General features: G+C 39.7%; 1 protein-coding gene across 1 annotated transcript in view; it reads right to left on the reverse strand.

The window, feature by feature from the left end:
- The window catches only part of LOC109407584 (uncharacterized), a 28,649-nt gene extending 10,497 nt beyond the window's left edge, over positions 1–18,152 (reverse strand). The window contains exons 1-2 of the mRNA XM_029877790.2: positions 17,180–18,152; positions 8,309–8,781 (exon numbers count right to left, since the gene is read on the reverse strand). Coding sequence (XP_029733650.2) covers positions 8,309–8,781; positions 17,180–17,331 — 625 coding nt within the window. The 5' untranslated portion in view covers positions 17,332–18,152. The remainder of the gene's footprint in view (positions 1–8,308; positions 8,782–17,179) is intronic.
- Between the last annotated feature and the right edge of the window lie 1,148 nt (positions 18,153–19,300).

Genomic DNA, 19,300 nt, shown 5'->3' on the forward strand with positions numbered 1-19,300 from the left:
GAATAACTAACTTACCAACACCTACATAGGGGTAGGCGGGGCAATATGGACACCCGGGGCAGAATGGACACTAGGTTGTCCCAAAATTGCAAAAGCTTGGGGGCTCACCCTGCAAATGATAGCTAAGGGTGTTAGTAACAAACTTTTGTATGACGGCAACTTTCAGAAATGACGTTTAGAGGCCGCCCCGGCGAAATTTTTGAAAAATGGCCATTTTTCGTAATAAATTTCATACAAATATTTTTTACCGTACAAAAATTGGCAATACCCACTATTTTTATATTTTTTACATCTTGATATAGATCCAAACTACCTGGGAAAAATAATTAACGACATGTTTTGCAGGTAAATTTTTGATACTGAATTTTTGAATTTACTAAAATTTGTCATTTTTTGATATACTGTGCATTTTACCCATCATAAAAAGTATCTGAATCTAAAGTTAATTTAAAAAAAAAATCCATAAAAAGATAGGAAATTTTATGAGGAGAAACTTAGCCGAAGACAGTGTTGCGTTTATTCTATCCGTTTTAGAGTTATTCATAATTTACTATTTGGTTAAATTTGAATTTTTAGGTATTTTTTCTAAAAATGTCACATAAGAACATCCCAAAAACACATAAAAAGTAAAAAATCACGTATGCTCAACAAGTTTTTGTCTCGATTGTGTTATGGAATTATGGTGACATCATTAATTGATTTTTTTTTTGTTATTCAATTCCTTCATATAGAAATTAACTAGCAGAATTTATTAAAAAGCTAGTTCTCTTGACAAGTTTCGTACTGCCTATTGATTTTTTAAAGATATTCTCCACAAAATGTTGAGCCATATTTTCGCGTTTATCTTACTTTCCTGTCGTTATTCTCAATTATTTTTCTACACGAAGACGTATGAGTCCTGGATCAGTGAAACAGCCCAGGAAACAGTGGCAAAGTGAATAAAGGCGAATACGTTGATCCATACCAAATTCAAATCGCGATTACGAACATTTTACGTAAGAATAGGTTCCAATTTTTAGATACTAAGTTCCAATTCAAGACATTCTGAAAAGCAGAGCATGTCTTTTTTACATTTACTGACTTGAACTATCTTATCAACACCGAAAATAAGATACACCGAGGCAAATTGAAACGGGTGGGATAAGATGAACCAGCGAGTTAACGTAATGTTATCCAAGGTTAGAACAATTTGATTACCATAGCACATACACGGCATACAATAAGACAAGGTAGGCTATTATTGGTAAACAACAGTTTTGGACGTAAACAAGTGACGTCATTTTTATCGCCCTATATGTTGATTCAAATGATAGGGACTACTAGAACGATTTATTCATGATTTTGAACGATTTGAACAACATCATTGGAAACCAAAACGGCATGTTTTGCGGAATGTATCACCTTCTAAATGATATAGAAAATGTGCTGTGCGTTTGATTGTGTATTATGCTTGTATGAACCATTGTCAGTACATAACCGTTAAATATGCCATGGCCTACTGAGGCATCTCAAAATGGTACCTAATGATAAAGTTTCTCGCTAGTAGATACCTTTCTATATCAAAGAAAATGGATTTGTCAACGGAAATAAAAATTCAATGATGCCACCGTAATTCCTCAACACAATGAAGACAAAAACTTGTTGAGTATACGTGATTTTTTACTCTGTATGTGTTTTCGGGAAGTTCTTTTGTGATTTAATAAAAAAATACCTTAAAAATCAAATTTTACCAAATAGTAAATCGTGAATAACTCTAAAACGGATAGAAAAAACGCAATGCTGTCTTCGGCAAAGTTTTTCCTCATAAAATTTTCTATCTTTTTATGGAAATTGTTTTAAATTAGAATTAGATTCAGATACTTTTTGTGATGGATAAAATGCACAGTATATCGATAAATGACAAATTTTAGTAAATTCAAAAATTCAGTATCAAAAAGTTACCTGCAAACATGTCGTTAATTATTTTTCCCTGGTAGTTTGAATCTATATCAAGGTGTAAAAAATATAAAAATAGTGAGTATTGCCAATTTTTGTACGATTAAAAATACTTCAATGAAATTTATTACGAAAAATTGCCATTTTTTAAAAATCTCGCCGGGGCGACCTCTAAACGTCATTTCTGAAAGTTGCCGTCATACAAAAGTTTGTTTCTAACACCCTTAGCTATCATTTGCAGGGTAAGCCCCCAAGCTTTTCGACCATGTGCAATTTTTGGGACAACCTAATGGACACCCTCAATATTTTGAAATATGCGAACTTTTTTGAACTTTACTTGATTTTACACGAAAAAGTTGCGTCCTCCGTTTTTTGTGCATGGAAATTATAATTTTCACACCATCTAAAATAAGATTTAGTGATTAATTTATTGCAGGTTGATTAAAACCTGATATTTCTAGAATACATGCAAGTAGTTTTGCTGTATTTACATGCTTAACACGTTTTTATTTTCTTCTTATTATATCAAAAATCACGTTTGGAAAAATCTTCTGCTGCCGGGGCAAAATGGACACTCACCTTTTTGAAAGAATCGACAAGGGAAAAATATAACCTAAATCACAAACCAACCAAATTCTTCGATTTCAGTATATTTTCGATTAAATGTTCACTATAGTAGACATACGGTGAAACAAATTAGTCAAAAAACGACAGCAGTGGAAAATAGTTGTTCTAGGCACAGCTGTACATGCCGACAAAAACGAAGCTTTATCCAAAACAGCCTGAATTTAAATTAACTGAACAAAAATGAACTACTTCGGCGTATTATTCATCCATAATAGTTGTTTTGTAATGAAATGACTTTATAGGTGTGAATAATGTACGAAATTCGTAAAAGTCTCATGGTGTCCATATTGCCCCATGGGGGTGTCCATTCTGCCCCGTATGCTTGAAGACGGCCATGAAAAACTAACATTTTTCAAAACACTTTTTGAAGTGGATAAATCATTTTTCTTCGTGAACATTCTTATGCAATAGATGCTAAATAGACTTTAAAAGGATATATGTATCAAAAAACTAAACTTTTTTGACATCTTGCCAGGTAAAGTTGGCAAAAACCTTAGGGTGTCCATATTGCCCCGCCCACCCCTAAATTACATATCATCAGAGTCAAAACAAGTAAATCGTTCGCTGAAATTTCAAAGGTTATCAAAATTAGAATCACGACCGAGATTGTATCGTAAGCGTGATTTGTAGGAATCTCGGCTGATATTTTGACGTACTCTTGACGAATGAATCTGTCGGGATCTCGACTGGCATTCTTCCAAAGTTGTCAATAATGTTAAAATATTGACTAAGATTCTATTCAATGACGACTAAGATTCAGTCGGAATTTGACTGACGATTTTGTCTAAATCTCTAAAGAAACTTGTTCAGAATTTCAGGTGGAATTTTTACTGACTATTCTGCCAGAATGTCGTCACATTCTGCCAAAATCTCTACTAAGATCCTGTCATAATCTAGGCTGAAATTTGTCGATACCTGGAGCTGATTTTTTACTGGAAGATTATCCAAAATAAAAAATTCGTCGTATTTTAACTGAATTTCATTTCGGATTTTGAATTTTCTGTCGGAATTTCGACCAACAACTATGGCGGAATTTCGACTGAGATTCTGTCGAAATCATAGCTTAGTGATAGCTTAGAAATCGATATCATATGTTAATTCGTCTCTTTTTAGCTTTTTTTTTGTGTTCGGGCACTTCTCTCGTGTGCATTCTGGGGATTCTTCTAACAATTCCATCTGTGGAATACTCCCGGAATTCCTGCTGGGCATTTCTTCACAAATTTCTTCTGGAAGTTCTTGCAGAAATTCAGTCAGGAGAAATTCTCCTAGAGAGTCACCATTATGGATTCCTTCAGAAACTACTTCCAGTAATTCCTCCAGAAAATCAATCTGATGATTATTCCAGCCTCCAGGAATTCCTGAGGATTCTTCCAGGAATTTCTATCTAGGAATTTCTTCAGGAATTCATGCTAGGTATTCATTTAGCAACTTCTTCAAGGGATTCCACCAGGAATTCCTTTAGATATACCTCCATGAAGTCCTTCAGATGATTACTCCAGGATGGACCTTTCGGGAATTCCTCCACAAATGCCTTCTGTGGATTCCTTTGTAGATTCCTTCTGGGGATTCCTCTATGATTTCCAAAAAAGTTGTAGATGTTTTAAGTGATTAATGAAAGAATTTAGTCTGGGATTTCTCCGAGAATTCTTTCTGGAGATTAATCCAGGGATTCGATCTAGGTTTTCTCCTGGATCATTTGAAGGAATTCCAAAAATGAACTCCTACGAATGAACTCATAGATTATTCTTATAAAGAACTCCTAGAAGATCCCCAAAAGAACTCCTGGAGGTCTTTTCGATGGTGCTTCTGGAGCATTCCGAGCTATAGAACTTCTGAAAGATTTCCAATTTTTTTGGAGGGAACCCCTAGACTCTAGAAAATCTTCAGAAGGAACCCAGAAAAAAGTCTTGGAGAATTCCCGGATCGAACTCCAAGAGATTTTCATAAGGAGCTCCTGGAGGATTCCCAGAAAAAAAAAACTATTGTAAGACAAGCAGTATGAAATATTGGAGAATTAGAAAGGCGATTCTGTAGGAAATCCAACACAAGCTCTTAAAGGATTCAAAGAACGAATTTATGGATGCATTCCAGAAGAAATTTCTGCAGAAACAAGTCTTTGGCGTTTCGTGGCCTTGTTGTTTACAATTCGGACATTATTGATTCAAATTTCATCACCTTTCGGGCTTTTGCTAGCTTTTCATGGGTGGTTTAGTTTTAAAATACGGGAGTCGCGAGCGTGAGAAAGCGGGGTGATTTATGACTTGATGACGGCATTGTGGCACCCCTCCAGGAGGTCCTTCTGGGATTCTACAGGAATTCCAACCGGGATTTCTCCAAGAAATCCTTCGCGATTTCTCCACAAATTTGTTCCAGGACTCCTGCAGGTTTTTTACATGGGTTTCCCAGGGAGTTCTTGATGGTTTTCTGGGGTTTTCCCAAGATTTTCTTCTGAGATTCCTGAAGAAATTCCGTCTGTGATTCCTTCAAGAGCTCTTGCCAGGATTCCCCCAGGAAGTACTCCCGAATTCTATTTTTGTTTGGGATTTCTTGAGGAATACCTTCTGGAATTATTTGAAAAATATCTAGATTTTTTCATCCTGCAGAAATTGCATCCCCGAATCTCCTAAGTTTCTTTTGGGATGTCTTCAAAAGTTTTTTTACTTCCAGAAGGTATTCTAGGGATTTCCAGTAATTTTACCCGGGATTTATTTCGGGATTCCTCCAGAGTTGTCTCGGCAATTGCTTCAAGAATTCGTCCCGAGATTTCTTTAGAAACTCCTTCCAAAATTCTGTTAGGGATTCCGTCCAGAATACTCATCCCGGAGTTTCTGCTGGGATTTCTTCAGGAATTCTTCATCTTTCCAGGAGTCCTTCAAGACCTTCTTTCAGTATTTCTCCAAAAACTTCTTCGGGATTTTTCCTGAAGCTCCTCTCCGGGAACTATGTACTTCCTGAAGCGATTCTTCCGGGAACTATGTACTTTTGGGATTGCTTCAATCAAGAGTTGCTTCTGGGATTCCTCCGGTAATTTCACCGGGAACTTCTTCCGGGATTCCACTACGAACTACTTCCAGGATTCTTTCGGGAACTCCTTCTATGATTCCTTCGGGAGCTCCATGAGGGATTCCTCTGGAAATTTCTTCTGGGCTTCTGTCAGGAATTGCTTCTGGAATTTCTTCGGAAACTTCTACCAGGATTCCTTTGGAACTCGTTCTGGGATTCCTTTTGTATCTTATTCTGGGAAGTTCTTCCTGGAACTGCTTCCAGGTTTTCTTTAGGAACTCTCTCCAGGATTCTTCTAGGAACTCTTTTCTGGTTTCCTCTAAGAGTTCCGTTTGGAATTCCTGCAGATCATTCTAGAATTACTCTGGAAGATCATTCTGTAATTCTTTCATTCATTCAGAATCTCGGATGGAAATCCTGGAGGATTCCCGGAGAAATTCCTTGAAGTTCCAGAAGGAATCCTGCGAGGAGTGTTAGGGTCCGATTCCCAGTCAGTCCAGGAAAGCGAGAATCTATGAATGAGGTTACATTTTTTTTATCAAATAATGACTTTATCATGCCCCTTGTAGCATATTTTCCAAACGTTATGCAGAGCTCGTTGACGAAGAATCACCTTAATCTACCCGTATGACTACTCCAGGAATCACGGAAAAGTTATCCAGAAAAACTCCCGAACACAGCAGCGTCGAGGATATTTACTAACTACACACGCTGGGGATCATGTTGATTCAAACGTCGTAACTTCTATAACGTAACGTAAATTCGTAGTTTCTCTCTGATGGAATAAGTATTTTATTTGAACTCCTTCAACCGCAACCGGAAATTGACGGAACCGAGACAGTAAGTCGCTGTGAAGTCTACAGATCCGGCTCATTCAGTAGTTTCGAGTTGAACGACACGTCGTCAACGCAATTAAAGCTTGTTGGTTTTTTAGGTTAACCACTATTCTTAAAAGATGATACCACGTTCGGCTGGTATTGTTAGACGCCAGATCTTCTTATGAGCAACCCCGCCCGTCTCTGAAACCTGGATGCTGACAGAACTTACGTTCCAGGTACTTTGAATGAAGTCCGGTAACAGTTTTCGATTATCCGGATTGTAGATTCTCAAAGAGCATTTAAATGTTTGTCTTTCTCAGAATCTGTTCGGTGTCAAGCGATACCCTGCTGCTTTCGAAGTTTTTTATTGAGGAGCTTAGTTATCAGGATCTGATGCCTGAATCTGATGATCTTGCTTCGCCCCACCCTACCATTTCCCTGAAAGTAACAAACACCCCAGGTGATAGATAAAAGTTCCTCTTAGTTAGATTCATGTCCTCAACAGGCCGGGAATTGAACTTAGAACCTTCGAATACAACTGAATTTCGCAATAGTTTTTAAACCACCAATTTTGATCGTAATTCAACGAAAAAAAGAATTCCGTTGCCAAACATAGATATACATACATCTGCTCCTAATTTGGCTGGATTTCCGCAAAAGCAAAACCACACGCCACACAGCAATCCAGTTTAGACCAGCTGCTCCAAAGGTAACCAACTAGTCAAAACTACACCAGAAATCAACCACAAAGAGCACACGCCATTCTCGGAAAATCGCAGACAAAACCCAAACCAACATTCTGCGCACCGATTTCAATGGCGCCCTCTGATAGTAATTCAACTCTGCGCGCACAATGCGCTTCGCGTCCGTCAATAAACCAATAAAAACCACAGCAGCGTTCCATCCATTCAATGCAATGGCGATCCCAACAACAAAAGCCACAAACGTCGGAGGGCGAACACAATCAACGAAACCGATAATTATAACATTACATTTACTGGAAGAATGCAGAAAATTCATTCCAATTATTGCTACTCGTTCAAGTACGACACGAGGGAACTTTCCCCATTTCGACGGATTTGTCGATTTGACGACGACGAAGGTAAAGGAACAAAACTAAGACGAGAGTTAACAATACTAAAAACCAGCGAAAATAGATATGTTTTTGTCTTGCGCGCTGCGCGGCTCAACTCAGCAGCGACCGAAAAGGTATTAATTTCAACGGTCTCCGCGTCGCTCGGCGCAACCAAGCAGGAAGTCGAAGGGAGTACCTACACAATTCCGAGGGTGGAATATATGGAAATTCGTTCGTTCGTTCGTTCGTTCCATGGTAATGAACATATGATCGTCACCACCGGTGGAACAGAAAAACCGTTGAAAAAATCGAGCAGCCGTGACCCACGTACCTTTCTCATAGTGCACCCCCACACGCATCAGACACAGACAGTCAGGAGTGATGTACCGTTTCGACCGACATAAGTGCAGGATCTTAATGGACATGGGCTTTAAGACAGGGGACAAGGAGAATGTCTTCTTCGGCGGAAAGAAAACCAATATTTCACGCATCAGGGAGGAAGCCGCCGTCAACCAACCGCTGACTGGCTGGTCGTTGGTAGCATAATCGCGTTTAAATTGGGAGTGTTTTTCTGGTTAATTATTGACGTTACATTTCATAATTCTTCGCCTTTGTTCTAAAGGTTGCATACTGTGAGCAAAAGGGGTGTGGATTGCAGGGCTGAATGCGTCCAGACAATGAGAAAATGTTATACAGTATTTAGACAATAGAGGATAATCTTAAGGTACAAGTGTTATTTCTGGATTTATCATGTTTAAGTCTTAGAAAATCTTTGAGTTTCTACTGAAAATCTCGTTACTTTTTATACAAACTAAGTTGTTGAACAGGAAAAAAGAATGATATTGCTCACCTGTGATTCGTGGTTGCAGCTTCGCTCGGTTAATCGTCGCTCCGGAGGAGGAAGGCGATTTGCCGGTGGTGGTAGATGCGGTGGTAACGGAAGCGATCGCCTCACTTTGCAGCGCCAACGGGTATGTCCTGACCACCGATCCGAAGCTACAGTCCGAATCGGAATCCGATCCGGAAACGGATGCAGGAGAAGATCCAATGATCGGCGACGATTGGTGGTGGCGGTAGAGGCTTCCGTTCTCTCGCTCGGCACGCTGATCCAGCAGGTCCTCGGCGCTGGTGGAGCTTTGGGGCACCAGGTGAGCCGTTCGGGTGAGGGTCACCATTTCGACGAAACAGGCCGGAGCCGACGTCGGTGGAACCCGTTCCCACTTGTACTGATCGTGGTTCAGTAGCGGTTTGCCGGCGGCGAAATCGAAGCCCCACTTTTGGCTGAGAGCAGCGCTTTGGGCAGCCAGCTGCCGATCGATAAAACTGAAACGATGGAGAAATTTCATTGGATCAGCGTTAGGGGACTGTGGGCCAACAGGTTCATATGGACATGGGAGTTATTATGAAAGTACAAGTACTCAATGAGAAATTCATTTTTTAGAACAATTTTGCAATGATTTTTACTCTCTACTTCAAAAAGGAAGAGACACACAGACTTCTCCTTTGCGGAAGTTCTAGAATTGAATAGAGAGAGACGAACCAGCCAAGGGCTGAAAGTCTCTATAATATGTATAGCTAAATCAATCAATCAATTAAATAAAATTACATAAAACCAAACTTATATATCATCGAAATTAAGAACATAGTATATGGTCTCTTATACCTTCTATATAGTATGCTGTAAAAGGGTCTGTGTCATTTGGCTTAAGGCTGTTTGGCATAAGGTCACTTGGCATAAAGTCATTTAGCATAACGGTCTTTTGGCATAATAGACACTTGGCATAATAAAGAAGGGTGCATTTCGGTTATGCCAAATGTCCATTATGCCAAATGACCGTTATGCCAAATGCCTTTATGTCAAGTGACCTTACGCCAAACGACCTTATGCCAAATGTCCCGCTCCCGCTGTAAAACATGTGTCGCAATGTAACGCTAACGTTATAAAGTTTTCCTTTCCTTTTTGGGAGTAAGATAATATCCACCCAACCTAGTTTTCTAGGAGAACTTCGCAACGTCTTACGATCTTTGATCTTACCTACAACTCCAAAAACAAAGCAACAATTTAATAATTTGTCTCTCCGTTGCTAGAGCTCGACTAAATGATCTATTTACGGACTCTTTGGCGGTATGAGGAAGAAAGAATATGTTTGCTTCATGTATGTAAAGGGCAATGAGAACAGTTAACCCAACTTCATACACAGGATCAAATTAATCATAAAGGATTAACTCGCAGTTCGATCAGAAAACACATTTGGATCACAGATCCTGGCAGCGTATGTTTGCGATAATGTGGAGTTAGCAATAGATAAGTAAGTCCGTTACAGGACAGATGATATTGCAAACATCGACTGCTCTGCCGACGAAGCAAGAAACGATTAAAGACTACCCATTTACTATTTAGCTACCGATGGACATCAATAAAACACCACTTTCTGAACGGTTGAGTACCTATCTTGATTTTAGCGTCAGATGGTGAAAGCGACACGGATAGATCGGCTGTTGTGGACCCGGTAAGAACTAGGTGAAGAGACCGACAGCAGCTATTCGCTATGGATTCGAAACTCGATATAAGAAATAAGAACTACCGGGGGTCGATTGAGGTGGAGATACCTTTGGAGCCTGAAGACCTTTGGAAGTGCTTAGTCGATGCGGTTTCGGTTCGAACCCGTGGATAACAGGAGACAAAAAGCCTCGAGCAACGATTGCTGCATTGGTCGAGAAGCATCAACATCCAATCATTCGAGACGTCTATACTGCGAATGAAGCCTGAAATCTGTTGCAGGAACAACACCAGAAGACTGCAATCTGTTCAAGAGTATCGCTCATTGGCTAAATCTGCGATAAGAAGCTTTGAAAGGAAGAGATCTTGAAGCACATATGAACAATAGCCTGGTACACGGTTTATATGGGAAAATATAAAAAAATGGAAAAACTTCAACTCCTGTATACTTTTTGAGTCCCATTTTGGTCTCATATCAACTGTGCAAAATTTCAGATCGATTGAAGAAACTATATTTTAGCGCCCGCCATTCTTAGTTTTTCATACGATTTACTATGGGGAAAATTTACTTCTTCAAAGAAAAATCGCTTGAGGTCACCCATTGATCCCTAAAAATAAGTCGTTGAATGGTTACTGTAGATAACTTCACGAGGAAACAGGCCTCCGAAGACCGCAAAGCGATGCGACATTCGTGGAAAAAGTTATTAAGCCTTTCCCGATCGATAAAATGACGAGATTTTATTATTTATTGTTATTCCTTACATGTTAAACAGCTTTGGCATGCCATTCGGTTTTCAGTCAATAACTTTTTCCACATGCCTTGGATCGCTTTGCGGTCTTCAGAGGGTTTGTTCCTCGTAAAATTTCCAACAGAAATCATTCATCGATATATTTTTAGGGACTAAGCGGCAACCTGTGGCGATTTTTCTTTGAAAAAGTGATTTTCCCCATAGTAAATCGTATGAAAACTAAAAACGGCTGGCGCTAAAATATAGTTTCTCCGATCGAGCTGATATTTTGCACAGTTGATATGGGGCCGAATGGAACTCAAAAAGTGTACAGGAGTAAAATGTCTTTTTGTGTCCCACGCTAATGAACAAGCTGGAGGAACTGTTATTTCAAGACTTCTAGGGGTAGGAAAAAACTTAGAGGAAGATTTTAGTGATAATTATTTAGCGAAGCCTTTTCCGATATCCTACAAAAGCACATCGCCATAGGAAACATTTTTGACTACGTCCGGGAGCTTCCGGAGAATGAAGCTGTCGGATGTTTTCGATCACCTGGCAATCGTTTGACTTATTTGTCAATAACTCAGTTTAGAAGCCTAAAACAACGGAATTTTGTATCAAGCTGAAATTTTGAGTATTACTAATCAAAGGTAGCTTGAAAAAATGTCAAAATTTCAGCTACATACAACATTTCGTTCTCCAGATACATGTTTGGGAAGTTTCTGAACCCGACTCCGGATAATCGAGTCCGACGTGTATTGAAATGCAATATTTGGCAAACTCTGAAGCACTACCCAGTAGTGACGAATACCAAAGCCTTATCGGAGAACTACTGCACGTATCTGTGAAGACCAGACAAGGCTGACAGACTTGGAAGGAAAGTGAGTGGACCTTCGCATGTTGATTGAACACAAGACAAAAGAGTGTTACGCTATTTGAGACCTGCGGTTGCATCTAGATGCTATCGAGAATTACCTGAAGAGTGTTTCATGGACGTCGACCAAACAGGAAATCAAACTAAGGATAGCTCGTATATTGGAACCTCGTAGCCGTGCGGTTAGGGTCACCATGCTTCTAATCACACCATGCTGTGGAGTGAGGGCTCGATTCCCGCTCCGGGCGATGAAACTTTTCATGAGAAAAGTTTCTTCTCCATATCCACTGGTGCATGATCCGTGTGTCCGTTATCTAGTGTTAAGTATTCAGTCAGTCTGTACAGCCCCTGGCTGCTGGCTGAAGACGGTGTCCGTGTCTTTATATTCACGAAAGTTTTGAGCAAAAAATGAGTTAGGTACGCTGAATATGTATTGCTTTACGGTAAAAATAAACGGCCAATATGATGACGAAGCTTCATCAAAAGTCAAACTACAAACATTCACACTAAAGGAGGAGTGTTGAAACATGTGCATGGTAACTTTGTGTCCTTAATCATAGTAGCATAGCATAGCATAGCATAGCATAGCCGACCGTACACATCCTGGGGTGGCTGTCGATAGAGAAGTTTAATGCGCCAGAAAAGTTGCCTGGGACTTGACAAACCTTTCATTTAACGAACTCTCGACACCTGGCCAGGTCCTTACGATCAGCGGGGATGGGGAGGAAATGTTGATTAGATATCTACTCAGAATATGTCCAAGAACTTGGCCCACTTCATAGATATCTGGAGTTGGAAATTGGATAGGGTTTAATGGGATGCTTTCCTTGGCGAAAAAGCGTACGAGAAATTGTCATGGTTTAATCATTTACCTGGTTACCACTGAAAAAGTAAAAATAAGCATTAATCAAGTCGCACAAATTTCGTAGGTAGTACAACCATAGACCACAGTTGTGAGGATTGCCTCCTTCCCGTCGGATACCAAAACACAAAGATTGGAGACTTCTCTCTGACTTCTCAACAAGACTGACGCAATCCTCCAACAGTCTAGAGTTGTCCTGGCCTCGTTCTTGCGACTGCTGAGGAATATGAAAGGATGGTTAGTTAGATACCTAAAGAAAGATGTAGAAAGTTATACAACCTCTCGGGCCTAGGTGTCAAGGGGATATGGATGTTGTTCTAGGTGTTGTTAGTGGAAGGGTACTCCAAAGGATGCGGTTGGTCAACGTTCAGGTACACCATTATTAGACTACTCCGAAATAGTTATCTGCCCAATACGTCTTGGATTCCTCGTCATCTTAATGGCATTTATTTGTATAACTTGATTTTTCGGTTGAGAATCTGAAATATTACATAATATTAACATTGACGCCGAATAAGCTACATATTAGTGATACGCTCGCCACAGTTACATATTTTTATAATATAATTTGTATCATACAATAAATTTACCTGAATCCTGCTGAAATAAAATATTGATTAGCAGCAAAATTGAAACAAAAATATTACATAAACATCAAAAAAGTGCATCAAACTTTGATCTTGAAATATTTGTAAACTACTGCCTGATTACTTTAGGCAGGAAAATTTCAAGATCAAAATTTGATTTGGTAGATCTTACGCCGCAACGCACCATTCTGAGGTGATCTACCCACGTTACGGGACAACTTTGTGTCCTTAATCATAGTAGTCCTTTTATTCTTTTTTAAAGTTTTAGCCGGCAGCTGAATAGCGATGAAACATCTGAACTGGGACTAGGATGATAGACACTATCCTTCTGAAGCATTCAATGAAAATCCTACGGTAAGCTGGAAGCTCTAATGGAATATACACAACGTCAAATAAAAAAAATCTAGCGGTACGGATAGAATCCTCATTATTCCGATGGTTACTAGTATTTTTTTTATCAATTTGTCAACATTTATTAGCAACATTTTGTGCCTTCTAATTACAAGTTTTTCCAGCATACTAGTAAACTCTAGAGAAAACCTTCAGAAACTCTTTCATGGATGGGATACACGTTTAGAGATTTTCTTGAAAATTTACATCAAATTCGTTCACAAATTCCTCTGATGATTTCATCATTCTTCCTTGAACTCCTTCCAAGATTCCTGCTAGCATTTGTAATGCAATTTCTACTTTACTGTCCTTATCAGTTTTACGGGATCTTTCCCACGATTTCTTCTTTCTTTAATTTGAGGTATTTTTTCAGCATTCCTCCAGAAGCCTCTCCCAAAAATCTGTCTAGAGGATTTTCCAGACTAGCTACCAGAGTTCCTTCTGAGATGTTTCCGGCGTTCCTCACAGGGTTTTTTGCAGCATTTTTTACGATTTTTCTGCAGGAGTTCACAATTTATTCTAGAGGTTTTCTCGGTATGCTCCCAGAGTTTTCACAGGATTCATCCCAAAATGTATTATTTTCTTCAGGAATTCGTCTTACTGGTTTTCCAGAACGGATTTCCAACAGTTTTTTTTTCTGGATTTTTGTGAGATTTTTGCATAAGTTCTTCCACGGATATTTCCCAGAGAATTCTCTGGGATTTCTCTTGGAGCTATTTTCTCAAGATTTCTTCCGTAATTCCACTCGTGATTTCTCTTGATATAGATCCTCCTGGATTTTTTCTTATATTTCCTTCCGGGATTACACCCAACAATTCTTCCGAGATATCTTAGTTTTTCTTGGGATTTCTTAAATAGTTCTTCCTGGACTTTTTTTTGTGAGAAGTTACCAGTATTTCTTTCTATATTGTTTCGCGAATGTCTTACAATGAATTTCTTAGGTCATCCCAGGAGGTATTCAGAGAAATACTCCTGTAAAAATAGCAGCTAGAAATCCGAGAGAAACTATTACGAAATCCCAAATGGATCAGCCAAAATTCCGCGAAAATTCTCGGTGCGATTCCAGGAAAAACTGTGAGAGTAATCCCGGGAAAATCTCTAAGATCGCAAGACAATTTTGAAAACAACTATACGAGACAAAATCTAGAAAAAAAAAACCTCTGAATTAACCCTCAAGCAGTCGCGTCTTTGACTACCTGCAACGACGCCACGCTCACGCTGTATACAACAAGCGTGCATTATTCATGGTGCGTGTACTCAGTACACGACGCAACCGCTCCCGGGTTAAATCGTAGGAACAATTCCAGGACCAATATCAGCAAAAGCTGCTCCTGCAGAAATCTCAAAATGAATGCCGGAAAATACCCCGTAAAAATTTCGAGACAAACGCCAGCATATAATCTGAAAAACACTGACTGAACCCCGACACAGGATGTCGGGAGCAACACTGGAAGGAATCAAGAAGTCCCGGAAGAAACTCCGAAAGAAAACTCTGGTGAAACTTCTAGGGAAACCCAGCGAGAACCTTTGAGAAATTCAGACCAACATATGAAAAGGACGGAACAACCATTGCGAACTTCATCTTATCCCATTCCTCCTAGGCGTATTTCAAACCCATCCAAGCAAACTTACTCCAGTAAAAGATACATTGAGATAAGTCAGCTTTGCTTGGTAGTGTTAAAAGATGATATAGAATGGTTGTTTCTTACTTTTCACATGTTGTTCTGGAAATAGCCCGGGAGACACTCTAAAATGGGAGCATTACAGTAAATTCTGTGGAATACATCCCGGGAGTAACTGTAAAAGAGACGAACCAGCCAAGGGCTGAAAGTCTCTCAAATAAAGATAAATCAATCAATCAACCCGGGAGTAACTTTCACAGAAATCTCGCGAAAAACTCCTGAATAAATCCTGGGAAAAAAAACTCTAGTATAAATTTCAGGAACAACTGCTGTAGAAACACTGGGAGACATCCCGCTAAATTTGCGGGAGAAATTCCGGGAAATCCCGAAGCGAAAAATCACTCAAGAAGAATTTCGAGAGAAACTCTAAGAAGCATTCCGCGGCAGCATCTGTGAAATGCCCGGAGAGAAACTCCTGTAGAAATTCCAAATTAAATTTTGCGAGAAATCCCACGAAAATGTCCTGAAGAAAACGCAGGAGGATCTCCGGGGAAAAATCCCGCGAGGAACTCTGGGAACAAGATCGGGTGAATTTCTGGAAGAAATCCTGAAAAGCATGATTTCGTGAAAACCTCCAGAAGACATCGGTTCGAATTCAGGAATCGTGGAATATTTTCAAAGCGCAATCCTGGAAAGAATTGCTTGGTTCTTGGAAAAAATGCCGGTAGGATATCCGAAGTTCTGAAATATCAAAGAAGGATAGTAAGAAAAATTGATTGTATTTTGCTGCAAATGTTGCAAAAGTTGCAAAAATTCAATTTGAAATTGTTTCAATTTCATTTGCTACAAGTCTTATGTTCTCAACAGTTTGAGTCAAACCATAATAACATTACAAATAGGTAGATTATAATCAAACTTCAGTTGAGGGAACTGTGTAAATCAGTGATCCTCAGGCCTATTTTTTCAACTGCTTGTATTGCATCTACTGGATCCATCTGTGAAACGTTAAACACGTTATTTTGATTATTTTGGGAGTTGAACAATCTCCATAAGTAACATTGCGAGAAATTCTACGGCAACATAGAGAACTCGACATCACTTGCGGCCCGCGGGTAAAATGAAATATCATTTGCAGTTTCGAAAATTAATACACAGAAACAAATCCGTAGTTCTCTGAGGGGTTCAAACAAACTTATATAATACTGCTAGTAATATTTGCGTAAGAACATCTGAATAAACTTTCATAGGACAACCTCCTGGAAGCATTCCTGAGACAATTTCTCATGTACTCCAATACATGCAGAAGCTTCCGGAGAAACTGAAGGTCAAATTCCTGCAGGAAGTATTTACGGATTTTCCGCAGGAACTAATAGAGAAACTTCTGAAGAAATTCGTAGAGTAACCTCTGAGGAAACTATTGAAGAAACAGTTGACGGAATTCCTGGACGTAATGAGTGACATTTATGAAAGAGCTCCTGGAGGAGACCCTTTAGAAGAAGGTCCATAGAAAAATTTTCATTTAATGCATTGAGAAACTTCGTAGGGAATTCCGCGAGAAACTCATAAAGGAATTCCAGTCAAAAGAATCTCCTGCAAAAGAATCTTCTGCAATGTACAAGATGGTTCACGTATGATTAATAAATTCAATTACAATTACAATTCAATTAAATTCAATAATTCACTGGTAGTTCTAAGAGTTACTCCCAGAGAACATTCAAAAATTTTTCCCTAAATTACCTCAGAGATGTTAACGAGATCATGAAAGGAACTCCTGTAGGAGTTATCAGAGGTGTTTGTGGAAAATTTCCTGCAGGAATTGTTGCTAAAAGACACTTCTAAAGTAATTTTAACAAAAAGCTTTGTTGTACACTAAAAAACGATTTATATGAATTTCTAAAAATCAGAAGTAAGTTAATATTATTTGAAGAAATTTCTAGAAAAAAAACTATGATCATACACTGGATTTCCTGGTAAATCTGTAAATTTTATATGTATTTAATATAACATAATCCAGTATGGACCTATGTTTTGGGTTTTGTTGTTGACATTCAAAAAATAATGCAGGGTGATGGAATAACCCTGCTACTAGCTGTAGTTATTAGAGCATAGAATATGTGCTTCATAAATCAAGAAAATTCACAAACTATACTTTACTTACTTCTTCGATTCTTGCTTATCCACCGGTCCGAACAGGTCCCTCTTCACCCTGGCCAGGGAGCTACCGGCCGACATTTGCCGCCGGATCACGACCGGAGACCGCAGCTTTGCTATCTCCGTCAGCGACACCGGATTACACACTCTGGCACTCATTGTGTAACTAATTACGCACTTAGTATTCAAACACTTCCGGTTCCTTTCGGAAACAACACCCCCTAGAGAAATACTTGTCCTCGCGTCGTCCAAAGTCAAATTGGAATCTTGTTACTGTTTGTGATTGCTTCTCGTTTCTTCCCCCTGGGTCGGTAGACGTGTGCACCTACTCGAAACTCACACACGGTGTAATTTTATTTTCTTATTTTGCTCGCACTGAAGAGCCGAAGATGGAAAAATAAAAATATTTTGAAGCACACCGAACAAAGCTGGGTCTCGATTCTTCTTGCTGACGACGACGACGACGACGACGAACACCACCAATCTAGTAGTCGTGTATTTATATTTATGTTTGAGGTTATGTTCTTCTGGGGAAGAAAATCACGGTTTTTCGATGAAAAAACTTCGATTTCGATGAATTTTCAAACGTAATTGGACAGATCCAATACTTGTTCACTTAATGGAACTAGTTTTTCTAACTCGGAGCACTTTTTAAGAGGTTTTTGATGATTTTTCAAACGTGACGTCACTTTCTCCACTTTACTCGCACCACCGAAGATTGTTTTTTACGCAACAAAATTAGCAACACTTCGCCTTTGTTCTCACTTTCCACAAAGTTCCGATGATTGCAAAATCCGTAAAGTCACCACTCGTTTACCAAAACTCTCGAAAATCACGCCAATAATCCGGAAAATTCAATCTCCAACTTGCACAAAACTGGGAAACAAGGTCGACACCCGCAATCCGAAAAATCAACATGGAAGACCGAACGAAACACTTTCGACTCTACTGACGCTCCCGATGAGACTATCGCCGAGGTACAGTTGAAATCCAGCTAGAAGTCGAATCGGTTCGGCACACGATCGCACCACTACACACTTGGAAAATCAAACCAGAGAGCGGCGAGCGAGCAGCGCAACATAAAAACAACGGACCTACGGGGGGTGCTTGGATGCAAAATCTATGCTGCTGGGTGTGCGGCTCGAGGCGAACCGTACTTCCGAAGGTCCCTCGTCAGCTTTTCTCTCTCGTGTACGACGAGCAGTTGTGCATGTGGTGGTAATTTAAATCACCCCTTTTCCCGTTTGATTCGCTCGCTGGATGGCTGATGGGAGAAGGAGACCGTCCCGTCGCAGTCAGACAGACACCGCCCGCCACCCTCCTTCAGCCTTCCACACAACACGCAAGCAAAGCGTCGAAGCGAACGGGACTTGTTTTTCTTCGAATGAGGAGATGTAGGGGAAAGTTGTGCGAGTTGGACTACTAATTTGACTAAAACTAAAGAGATGAAAATCTTTTATTTTGATAAGCAACATTCAAAGCATATCGCAATTCTAGATTGAGTTTAAATAAGGGCGAAAGTAACATGAGCGAGTTCTCTTCATCGACTCTCTCTTCTTCAAATTAAAGTGACAAGATGCACGTATGGTTGCACTTTTTGGCCATAAATCGCTAGGTTGCGATGCAATCTAGCGCCTAAGTGTAAAAAAGTTTGATTGAATTTGCATCTTGTCACTTTAATTTGCAGAAGAGAGAGTCGATGAAGAGAACTCTCTCATGTTACTTTCGCCCTTATTTAAACTCAATCTAGAATTGCGTATTTTAAAACACAGAAAAATCTTAACACAACGCTTAACAACAGGTGCGTAAAATTACACTGTTCCCTAAACATAGACTCAGCGGTTGAGTCAGAGACGACCGCGACGCGCGGTGGTGGGTTTTCTTTTTCCTGGTCGCGGGTCTTGCTTTTTCGTATACGATCACCACGCTTGTTGGTTGGAATATCGAATGGATGGAAGTCCGGCCGGAGCAAAGGAAGGCGTGGATCGTTGTTCACGACGAAAGCAAAGGATTTAAATCGCCTGTTCCGAAAGGTGTAGAACCGCAGCGGGGAGTATTGCCATTGTTGGAAATGGACTGCACGATGCAGGTTTCAGAATCTTATTTCCCAAGAATAATAGTTATTTAT

The sequence above is a fragment of the Aedes albopictus genome, chromosome 3, assembly GCF_035046485.1.
Source record: "Aedes albopictus strain Foshan chromosome 3, AalbF5, whole genome shotgun sequence".
NCBI lineage: Eukaryota > Metazoa > Arthropoda > Insecta > Diptera > Culicidae > Aedes > Aedes albopictus.